This window comes from Scyliorhinus canicula, chromosome 2 (assembly GCF_902713615.1).
Source record: "Scyliorhinus canicula chromosome 2, sScyCan1.1, whole genome shotgun sequence".
Classification (NCBI taxonomy): Eukaryota; Metazoa; Chordata; class Chondrichthyes; order Carcharhiniformes; family Scyliorhinidae; genus Scyliorhinus; species Scyliorhinus canicula.
The window spans coordinates 242,729,885-242,741,968 of NC_052147.1; the positions used below are offsets into that span (position 1 = coordinate 242,729,885).

Here is a 12,084-nt window from a genome sequence, read left to right on the forward strand (position 1 = left end):
CATTGTGGTTTCACAGTAGATTGCAGGAGACACTTCTCTAACAACAGGGTGTTGGACTTAGAAATGCACAACTAGAACTCTTGCGAGTAATGACAGACAGAGAGATCTGGGCGTGCATGTCCACCGATCACTTAAAGTGGCAATGTACGTGAATAAAGTGATTAAGAAGGCATACGGCATGCTGGCCTTCATCGGTCGGGGCACTGAATAGAAAAATTGGCAAGTCATGCTGCAGCTGTACAGGACCTTAGTTAGGCCTCATTTGGAATATGGTCTGCAATTCTGGTCGCCACACTACCTGTCTGGATGTGGATGCTTTGGAGAGGGCACAGAAGCGGTTTACTAGGATGTTGCCTGGTATGAAGGGCATTAGCTATGAGGAGAGGTTAGATAAAATCGGTCTGTTCTCACTGGAATGACGGAGGTTGAGAGGCGACCTGATAGAGGTCTACAAGATTATGAGTGGCATGGACAGAGTTGATAGTCAGATGCTCTTTCCTAGGGTAGGAGGTTCAAGGACTAGGGGACATAGGTTTAAAGTGCATGGGGAAAAGTTTATAACAAATGTGTGAGGCAAGTTTTTTTTAACACAGAAGGTGGTAAATATATGGAACACGCTGCCTGGGGAGGTGGTGAGAGCAAGTACAATAGTGGCATTTAAGGGGCATCTAGACAAATATATGAATAGGGTGGGAATGGAAGAATACGGACCCAGTAAGTGCAGATGGTTTTAGTTAAAGCAAGTACCCTGGTCGGCGCAGGCTTGGAGGGCCGAAGAGCCTGTTCCTGTGCCGTATTGTTCTTTATTATCGGGTTTACCAATATTAGTGATTGAATAGGTTTTATTGTATGGGATTTTTGGATTCATAATCAATACTTGGAGAATTTAGTCTCATGACACTGACCATTTTTCGGTTCATGATTCTGCAAGTTCATTACCCGCAAATGTAATTCTTTCCTCTCACCTCTTTCAAAATGCTGGAGGATGGGTAACGTGGGGCAGTTTGGAAGCAGGCATGAAACATTTATTTACAGCATTATAATTGCACCCAAGGACTAAACCCCAAATATATCCATCCTTACCTCATCAGCAATCATACACCTAAAAAAGAACAAAAGACAAATAGTAACAAATGAAAGACCAATGTAGACAACAGCTGTGTTAACATTTGCAGGTCTCAAATTAGTTGTCTTATAAAACAGTGACTTTTAGACCCAAACATATTCTAAGGCATTCTGTAAGATGATAAATCATTTTTCTCATACAGCAAAAACATCACATATATAATGTAATTGAGACAAACTGTACTGTATTGAACCAAACCTGGCTTTAGCTGAAGCAACAGAAGGGATCAAATGATCCAAACCAAGTAACATGATTTTGTGAAATGATGCAAAATATCCTATATACACATTTCCAATATATCTCCAATTAAACATATTGAAGAAACGCTGAATTATTAGAAATGCATTGCTCAAGCAAAAAAAATGTCAGGGCTGCAGTTTTTAGCTACTCCTGACATCATTTTTGTAACGGGATCAGGAATATAACTGGAAAATATTATTTCTCAAAAATTATTAGGTTACTGAAAATATCAGTTTACAATTTTACTTTTCAGTGCTCAACATCTGTTTTAACTAATCGTTCTAAACATGACAGAAGCTCAATACACTATGCAATATTTCCACTGAAATAGGAACATTCTTAAGAAATGTTGCTTCCAAAATAATTCTGGACAGAAAAGAATAAGAAAGGTAAATAAAAGAGGCAGGTTCTGAGGATTTTACTAAAAGATGATGGGCAAGGTGGAAAAGGTTGAGGGAGAGAATTCTTAATCCACAGGAGAATCAGGGCTGGAGGAGACTGCATTGGAAAAAAGAGGAGGCGAGGCCATGAATGATTTACAGATAAGATGGAGACTAGGATTTTAACATTCATGTTTGGACAAAGAGTTTAAGGAAGATGGCGGTGGGTGGTCGTCACGACAAGCACCGTAGAACTCCAGTCCAGAGGCAAAAATCCAAGAGCTGATGCTATCCGAACTCCAGGTAGTGAAATCAGATATTGCAGAGACAGGAATCTGCTAAATGTGAGACAACTCCAGGCAAAGATCAAGGTCTCCAAGGACATAGTTGAAAATGTTCTGTTTTGGCAATGACTGTGCACCAGCTGCCAGTTCAGAGCTGGACAAGCAATGCAGCATGGACTTATTCTTCAAAGCATGCAACAATTTCTGCCTGCAATTAGTGAAAAAACTGAAGTAATGAGTCAGCCTGCTGCAGGAAAGGTCTAGCTTGAGCCCAAGGCTTCACTCCATGGCCAGGAGCTGTCAGCAGTGGATAACTTCACATATATCTCAGCATCACATTTTCGTGAGCTGTCAATATTGACGATGAGACACATGCAAGAATTACCAAAGCAAGTGCAGTCTTCATCAGACTTCAAGCATTAGTCTGGGGACAAACTGCCCACCGATCTGAAAGTCTGTACAGCAATAGTCCTGCCAACTGGTAAAGCTATGCAAAAAAGGATTTCGAAAACAAAGAAGAGCTGGAAATGGGTATTGTTGTGAGGAAGAAACATGTGGTCTTGATGAAGGGTTTAAAGTTCAGCTCGCTATTACAGGTAGCCTGATTTTCACCCTTTGAGGGTAGCCAGGATGTGAGTTGGAACAAGAGACAAGGATGCAACAACCATGTGGTCTGGAAGGAACATCAGTTTTGGCCGGATTTACAGCTTGGCATTACCAAATGTTTGACAAAGAATCAGAGGATAGATTCTGGGTGGACATTGGAGGCGTGTGTGCAACAGGGAAGAGAAGCCAAATGGTCTTGATGCTTTGGCTGCATTCAGCCAAGGGGAAATGGAATGATGCAAGAGCAGTCCCTCGGATGGCAGAGAAGAGACACTGGAGAAGGTTTGAGGTCAAACATTGAACAGACTCAGGAGGGATAAAACCCCATAATCACACCAACACAGAATATCATTCAAAGCTTTGGCCTGGATGTTTTTGATGCACAAAGGCGTCAGACTGGCTTGATTTGAACAGGAATCTTTGGAGGAGAACAAAGGCATGATGTAGAAAACAACCAAGGGCTTTAGAAAAGTAAAAAGAGGCTGGAGGGGAGTGATATTTGGTGGCAATGGATTTTTACTAGAGGAATTGATAATAGCAATTTGGAAGAGAATGGCAGTGCTAGTGGGTTGGATTCTCCGTCCCGCCACACCACATTTCCGTTTTACCCTGCCGGCGGGATGCTCCGTTACACCGGCTAGTCAATAGGGTTTTGCATTGTGGGGCAGCCCCATGCCATCGGGAAACCCCCGGGCCGCCGGCAAAACGGAGCATCCCACTGGCGGAGGATCCAGCCCCGTGTTTTTCGGAAACCACTGTATGCCAGCCAACTATCAGAGGAAATATATCAGCTAAGAAAAACAGTTGAGTTGCTCGGAGTTGAATATGAGGTGAGGGCTAAGGAACTCTGAGATGGGTGGTGTAGCCATGCTGGCCACGCAAAATGGACACTGAGCCAAACTAAAATGGAAGACAGCAGGGAAAGCCTGTTTAGTGAGAACAGACAGCCTGCTCTCAACTAATTAGCATTTTGCAAGCAGCAAACCAGTTTTCTGGCCAGGTGCAGATCTCCAAGCCAAAGGTGTTAATGGCAAAGCGCTTAACATTCTGATGAGGCGGCCCAGATCCAGGCACACACAATGGCAACATTTCCATCTCAATGTAGCACTTAATTGGTGGAGCAGACAGGATGGCACCAGAGTAACGAATATCGAAACCACCCCCCAACATCGAGGGAAGCCCCCGCATTGGAGGATTTCGAAGGTAGCCGTTTGGAAACGTTCCAATCGGTACCGAAAGGTAGAGCCCGCCTAGAAGGGGGCAAGGACATTAGAGAGGGGTATAAAAGCAAATCCCCCACAGAGCCCGGTCTGTTAAACTCGTGCTCCGGCTCTGACTGACATCTTGCATCCTGACTCCAGCCGTTGAGCACCAGCCGCCGAAACCGTAAGTTCAACGCTCGCTACGCGATCCAAGCCCACTAGACTCCCAAGTACCAGAACGCTTGCTGAAGGCTGCAGTACAAGACCAGGACGAAGGCCTCGTTCTCTGACCTTGCCTGTTCCTGTTAGATAAGTATTCTGTTCACTTAAGTTTAGTTATAGCTTAGTCTCTTAGTGTGTGCATGAGTATTTATTATAACTGTATAATAAATATTGATCGTTTGAACTTTACTAATCGGTGTATCGTCTTTATTACTTTGAACTTGACCTTGGAATACTTGTGACGTTGCCTATACGGCAACTGGCGACTCCAGAGCTAAATAATTACATAGAACAGAGCCTAGTAGTGTTAAGCACACGTCGAACTCGGAGGCGTGTTAATACACTCCAATAAACGCGTTTTACAACCACAGTAGAACGTGCAACAGTGGTTGAACAAAATGTGCTTCAAGAGGGTGGGGAGGAAAGATATTAGGCAAGAAATTGCAAAATGATTGGGGTCCAAGGGAGACATTAAGCAGTAAGGATGGAAGGAGTGAAAGCAGATGCGTGGTGGTCTTGACCTCTAAGATGAGGAGGTGTATGAAGGTCTCGCTTTTGGTGTTTGAGGTGAGCAGGCAGGGGTTTTAGGAAGGCAGTTGGTCATGTGGAACTATTGTCCTTGCCCTCCAGCATGATCTTTGAGTAATGAAAGGATGAAAGAAGCATTCACAGCCAGGTGGCTGTCTATATCCGTACAGCCCTGTGTAGCCCAGGATATTTAATGAACCAAGGTAAAGAGGTGCTAAGCACCAGGTGACTCAGTCTGCCTATGATAGTGTGATGAGTCATCACACAAGAGGACTACAACGGAGCACAGGCACTGCAGAGAGAAGGATGATGGAGATGTGTCATCACCAGACCCAGGCTTATAATCAACAATAGTAACGGCTGGCTGTGTGGGCGATTGTAAGCTTCAGTTAAATTGTAAAGGGGTTTGTGTTGTGAGGTATTTTGTACATGTCAGTCAACCTTGAATAGGGGTTTGTACTGCAGAGATATTGTTGTTAATTCCAGTCAAATCACAGCGAGATCTGTACTGGGAAGAATTCTGAGAGTTCAATAAACAAAAGAATCAGGGGTTGAATCAAACGTTGTGTCGCAGGCATTTTGTTCCTGTAATTCCTGAAATCAATAACTATTGTCGGTTGGGGGAGAACAAGGCCTGGCTCACTTTTTAAAAATAAAACATAGAGGAAGAGTTTTAGTAACAAGAAACACAACATTCATTAACGACAAAAAGTTTGATCCCAATGCAATACTCCTTTACTCCTCCTTAGCCGAACAAACATACACAAATCTAAAGATTAACATTGATTGAAAAGTACATCTTAAGCTAATGGTCCCATTAACACAAAGTCCCTTTTAAACACACAAGAGGGCTGTGTCAAATACACGCATTCCACTCTGAAACCTATGTATATGTCTATGTATTTCTCCTCAGAATCCCCCAGATTGTCACGTAATAATGAATAAAGTATATTTACCGTGATGTACACAAAACAGAATACATATATATAATATATATATATACACATAGAAGAGAAGGGAACATCCGCAACAGAAAAAACAAACAGCAACAAAAGAAAGTTGAAACAAAATAACTGGGAGGGTATTATGTGCTAGCTCAATAACAGCAGCTCTGTACAGTTGGCGGTATTGTTTTTAGCACATAAGTAGGTATCTGTGGGGGGGGGGGTAGAGAAACATTTGGGCATCGGGGAAACAAATACAGAACAATTACAGAGGGCAATACGCGAATGGATCTGGTGTTGGTGTTGTCGCTTCCTTCTCCCGGATGATTTTCGCTGCTGTTGTTGTCTCACGATCACCTCCGCTTCAGCCGTTTGTCCCGTCGTTTCCTTGTTCGCTGCTCCTGTAGATGCCAAGTTTGTTTTTGTTTCCCGTGCCCCCCTTCCAGCTGTCATTCCCTTGCATCCTCCCCACCCCACTGGTTCCCGTCCATTGTTCCCTGTCTCCTCCCTCTTCCACCCCCTCCTGTGGTTTGCCTTTCTTTTCTCTTAGCTTTTGGCTGCTATCCCCCCCCCCCCCCCCCCCCCCCGTCTATCCCTCCCTACCCCGCCTCGGCTACTTTCCCCCGATTCTTGACTACATGGCTATTCTTCTGCTTGTTCGTTGGCCACAAACTGGTCCCGGAACAATTTGGTGAATGGCTCTCACGTTCTGTGGAAGCCCTTGTCTTGACTCTCAGATGGCGAATTTGATTTTCTCCATTTGAAGAGGTTGGACAGCCAGTCTGCAGCTTTGGGTGGTGCTGCTGACCGCCAGCCGAAAAGGATTCTACGGCGGCGATGAGGGAGACAAAGGCAAGGACGTCTGCCCTCCTCCCCAGGAATAGATCTGACTGGTCTGATACCCCAAAGACCGCCACTTTCAGGCATGGTTCCACCCTCATCCCCACGACTTTGGACATTGCCTCAAAGAAGGCTGTCCAGTACCCTGCAAGTCTGGGGCAAGACCAGAACATGTGGGCGTGGTTGGCCGGGCCTCCTTGGCACCGTTCACATTTATCCTCTACCGCTGGGAAGAACCTACTCATACGAGTTCTTGTCAAGTGGGCTCTGTGTATCACTTTTAGTTGCGTCAGGCTGAGCCTTGCGCACGTGGAGGTGGAGTTGACCCTATGCAGTGCTTTGCTCCAGAGTCCCCACCCTATTTCAGTCCCCAGGTCCTCCTCCCATTTCTTTCTTGTTGCGTCCAGTACGGTGTCGGCCCTTTCTACCAGTCGGTCATACATGTCGCTACAGTTTCCTTTATCTAGGATGCTTGTGTCCAGTAACTCTTCCAGTAATGTCTGTCGTGGCAGTTGTGAATATGTCCTTGTCTCCTTTCGAAGGAAGTTTTTGAGTTGCAGGTACCTTAGCTCGTTCCCCCTTGCTAGCTGGAATTTCTTTGTCAGTTCGTCCATTGTTGCGACCCTCCCGTCCATGTACATGTCCTTGATTGTCAGTGTCCCTCCGTCCTGTCCCCACTTTTTAAAGGTGGCGTCAGTCAGTGCTGGTGCGAACCTATGGTTGTTGCAGGTGGGAGCTTTATTCGACAGTTTGGTCAGGCAAAATTGCTGCCGTAGTTGGTTCCAGGATTGGAGGATGGTATCGCCACCGGGCTGCTGGAGTGTTTTTTGGGTGGGGATGGGAGTGCCACCGTGGCGAGGGCCCGGAGGGAGGTCCCCTTTCAGAAGGCATCTGCCTCGGCTTCTGGCTCCTTGATCCATCCCCTTATTCGCTTGGCCGTCGCCACCCAGTGGTAGAATTGTAGGTTTGGGAGGGCTAGCCCCCCCACTGGATATTGTTTTTTGTAAGACCCTCTTTGGGATACTAGCATTCTTCACCCCCCATACAAACGCCATGATTAGTTTGTCTAGTGCTTTGAAAAAGGCCTTGTGGATGTAGATCGGAATGGATCTAAGTAGGAAGAGGTACCTAGGCAGCACATTCATTTTGATTGTCAGGACTCTCCCCGCGAGGGAGTGGGTTCCATCTTTGCAGGTCCTTTTTTTTTTATAAATTTAGATTACCCAATTATTTTTTCCAATTAAGGGGCAATTTAGTGTGGCCAATCCACCGACTCTGCACATTTTTGGGTTGTGGGGGCGAAACCCACGCAGACACGGGGAGAATGTGCAAACTCCACACAGACAGTGATCCAGAGCCGGGATCGAACCTGGGACCTCAGCGCCGTGAGATGGTTGTGCTAACCACTAGGCCACCGTGCTGCCCTTTGCAGGTCCTTTTTACTTCCTCTGTCAGACTGGTGAGGTTCCATTTGTGGATCACTTTCCAGTCATGGGCTATTTATCCCCAGGTAGCGGAATTTGTGTCAGGCTTGTTTAAACGGCAGTCCCGTTAGTGCTGCCCCCCCTACTTGTGGGTGTATTGGGAAGATCTCGCTTTTGCTGATATTGAGTTTGTAGCCCGAGAAGGTGCCAATCTCTTTCAGGAGTGCGATGATTCCGTCCATGTTGCTTTGTGGGTGAGACTCTGTGCTCTCTGCCGCCCCTTTGGATCCCCCTCCAGCTTTTTGCTGCTCTGAGAGCAATTGCTAATGGTTCGATCGCTAGAGCGAACAGCAGCGGGGACAATGGGCATCCTTGTCTGGTGCCCCTGTGCAGCTGGAAGTATCGGGAGTTGGTGTTGTTGGTCCGTACGCCATGGGAGCGTTGGATAGGAGTTTTACCCAGGCGGTGACCCCTGTTCCAAGCCCAAACAGCTCCAGTATCTCTATGAGGTATTTACATTCGACCCTTTGAAGGCCTTTTCTGCGTCTAGGGAGACAATCACCTCTGGTGTTCTCTCCCCGGATGGGGTCGTTATCACATTTAGCAGGCACCTGATATTTGAGGTTAGCTGGCTACCTTTGAGAAAGCCCGTCTGGTCCTCTGCGACCACTTCTGGTATGCAATCTTCTAGCCTTTTGGCTAGGATTTTGGCCAATATTTTAGCATCTGCGTTCAGCAGTGAGATGGGTCTGTATGACCCACATTCCATTGGATCTTGATCTTTCGTAGGTACCAGCGATATTGAGGCCTGTACGAGCATAGGTGACAGGTGCAGGGCCAGTGCTGTCCCATATTTTTGTCGAAGTCCGCTGGGAACCAGCGTCTTCTCCATCTGCATGGATCTAATGCTGTCCATGATCTCTCCCAGTGCTGGTGGTGCTTCCAGGCCCTGTTTTCTGCCCTCACCCACGACTGGTATGTCCAGTCCATCAAGGAACCGTTTCATCCCAGACTCCCCCACTGGGGGAGTTGATGTCCCCCCCTATGATTAGTCGGTGCGTCGCTGTGTCGGGGATTTCTGCCATGGTCTTTTTGATGAAGCTTGTGTGGTCCAGGGCCCCGCTGACCATGACGCACCGTCCCCCTAGGTCTGTAACCGTCTTCGCCGCCCTAAACATAGTCTTCTTGCCGATCAGTATTGCCACCCAACCTGGCCCTCGTCCCATAGCAGGAATGGTAGGTCTGCCCCACCCAGCTCTTTCTTACCCACAGTCAGTCCTGCTCTCTCAGGTGTGTCTCTTGGAGGAAGACTATGTCGGCTTTCATATTTCTTAGGTGGGTGAAGACTCTGATCTTTTCACTGTGTAGCCATCTAAGATGGCCACTAACAAACACAAAATGGAAGACTGCAAAGAGTGCAGGGAAAACAGACATGTTAAAGAGAAAACAGCTTGCAGAGCAATTATGCATTGAGACAATTGCAGAAACCGGTTTCCCGACAGCTGCAGAGATCAGGCAGCGTTGTAAATGGAAAGCCGTTAGCATATTAATGAGGTGATACCGGGCCAGTCCCAGGTACAATGGACACAAATTAAGTATCAATCGATACATTCAATAGCAGACCAGACACGGTGGAGCCAGAGAAGCCCAGGACAATAAGTCCTAAGAACCGCTCCAGCGATCAAGGAACGGCCCTAGGATTGGGGGGTTCAAACCATATCGATTGGGAAGAGGCCCAATCGATCCCCAGCAGGTGAGGGAGCCCGCCCAAAGGGGCGCGGGCCCCCTGGGACCTATAAAAGAAAGGTCCCACACATGGTTCAGTCTCCTGTCTCCGGCCTCCGACTCCAGCCTCCAGACCCCTGTCTTCTACATCAGCCACCAATAAGTAAGTGCCTAACGACGACCGCTACGTGAAACCGGCATTACTTACACCCTTGCCGACTGATAGTGATCCGAAGCCTGCAGACCAGACCAGAACAAAGGCCTTGTTTCCTGACCTCGCAGTTCATTCTTAGCTAAGTATTAGTTGTTTAGTGGTAGAAGTAGGTTTAATCTTTAGCGTGTGCATGAGTGTTATTATAATTATGTTATAATAAACTCTAACTGTTTTGGACTTACTAATTGGTGTACAGCTTTATTGCTTTGAACTTGACCTTGAAACTTGTGACGGTGTCTTTACAGCACCTGACGACTCCAGAGCTTAGAACGAGAAACAGAGCCAAGTGAGTGTTAAGCACACTCACCCAAAACGAGCAACAACTGGGCCGTCGAGTTCCCTTACATTCCAGGTGACGGGGTGGCTTCTGTCCCCCCACTCCTGTGGGATTAACCATACTTAGCTGTTAGACGCGGCCCTGCCCTCCGGGGTTTCCCTTAGTTGGAGAGCCGTCCAGGATGGCTACTGCCACTGTTCTCTCCATGCGGTCGGGCCCCTGCGTTCCGGGGTTTCCCTTTGTCCAGGGGGCACCTGGCATGGCCGCCCACTGTGCCTCCACAACGCGGGTAGCCCCCTGTATTCTGGGGTCTTCCTTCACCCAGATACCATACTGGGTGGATGCTTGCAGCGATTCCTTGTTCCGAGCCCTTGGTTGTGGCCCTTTGTAGCCCTATTGCTATTCCTTTTCTAGCCTTGTTTGTCCCTCCTTCCCTGTCCCAACCCCCCCCCCCTTTTCCGGTCCCTCCCTTCCCCCCCCTTTTTCTCCCCTTTCTTTTGTCCCTCTTTCCCCTGCTCCTATCCCCGTTTGCTCTCCTGTCTCTGTCAAGTGGTCCCCCTGCCTGACGCCGTCCACCCTATTGGGGGCGCGCTGCGGCCCTGCTTTGTTGCATGTCTCCGGCACTAACTTTCCTGCTGGTGTGGTGGCCCCCCTCTCGGGGGTTACTGTCTCGTTTCTCCCTCATCTGACCGCTACGGTTTTCTGCCCGCTCTTCCACGTCCTGTCCTGCACTCCTTTCGCTTGCTCTCCCTTCTCCACTACTCTCGTTCCCTTGTGCTGGGGCCTGGTCTCCCACCTGAAGCGGTCCCTCGGGTAGTGGTTTGCTTTTTGTTCAGGGTGTGCTTGCCGTGGCGTGGCGGGGGGGGGCTCAGCCACGCCACGCCCCCCCCCATTGGCGTGCTGTTGCCCCCTGCCAGGGGCCCGTTATTTCTAACCTTGCTGTCGGCTTCCAGCCCGTGTTCCTCGACCAGCTTGTTTGCTTCGGCGGGGGCTATGAAGAAGTACTCTCTTTCTTGGTATGTGACCCAGAGTTTCGCTGGGTATAGTGTACCAAAACGTACGTGATTGTCACGTAATAATAACAATGGTTTCCCTTAGTGGTTTGCATTCCAAAATCCAGACCAGGTTTTCCAAATGACACTTTAAACAAAGTCTCAGCTTCACTTTTAACAGTAAATCCAGTCCAGGTTTTTACACAAACCCTTTTCGGATTTCTTTGTCTGGACTGCTGTATTAAAAAGGTATCAAATGTTTGTTTTATCTTTGAAGGCAGCTTTTCCACTTGGAATCGGGTTACTGCAATTGTCTCTTTAACTCAGAACAGTTGGTTTACTCTTCCTTGAATTCTTCTGAACAACATCTCAGTCTCTGTTCACTTATCTCTGGACTTCTTAGACACTGCTGATTTAGTTACTCTTCATGCCTTTGACCTCTCTGAGCACAATAGAAACAGATGGAACTTAACCAACCCTTAGACATACAAATTCCTTTGTCCAACATGAATCCAACTGTAGGTTTTACCCTTCCAGGCACAGAAAAATTAAATTAAACACACTTAAAATTACACCTTATTTCTAATGTTTACCAATCCAAATAAAAATCCTTTTGCTTTCCTAACTACGCCATCATCTGAAAATTCTCCTTCAAGCAACAACCCACCCTGACCTGCAACTATATTGCTGCGTCTTCATTGTCACAAAATCAGAATACTGGAACACCTTCTCAACAGCACAAAGGTTTACTTGCGCCAGATGGACTGCAGCGGTTCAAGGAGGTGGCTCACCACCATCTTTCCAAGGCAATTATGGATGTACAACAAGTGGTGATCTTGCCAGTAATATCTGCATCCCATGATTGAATAAAAAAAATATGGTTTTCTAGAATAGGAAATGGATAATAACTGTTTTCTTGTTTCATATAATGTCCTATCCTCTGTTGTCAATTTGCAAACACAATTACAAACATGAACACCATATATTTAGTACCAGCTTAATTTTATTGGTGAATTTCATTTTACTGTGTACTAAAAATGGTTTGACTGCTGGGCAAATGGACAGCTGTCTGAATATAAT

At 46.9% G+C, this 12,084-nt stretch overlaps 1 protein-coding gene across 3 annotated transcripts in view; it reads right to left on the bottom strand.

The window, feature by feature from the left end:
* Positions 1-12,084, bottom strand: part of zranb3 (zinc finger, RAN-binding domain containing 3) — a 214,496-nt gene that overhangs the window by 130,368 nt on the left and 72,044 nt on the right. For 2 of the 3 annotated variants that reach the window (XM_038789900.1, XM_038789899.1), the window contains one exon: positions 1,084-1,102. The exons of the other annotated variant lie outside the window; for it this stretch is intronic. In XM_038789900.1, coding sequence (XP_038645828.1) covers positions 1,084-1,102 — 19 coding nt within the window. The remainder of the gene's footprint in view (positions 1-1,083; positions 1,103-12,084) is intronic. 3 annotated transcript variants of the gene reach the window in all.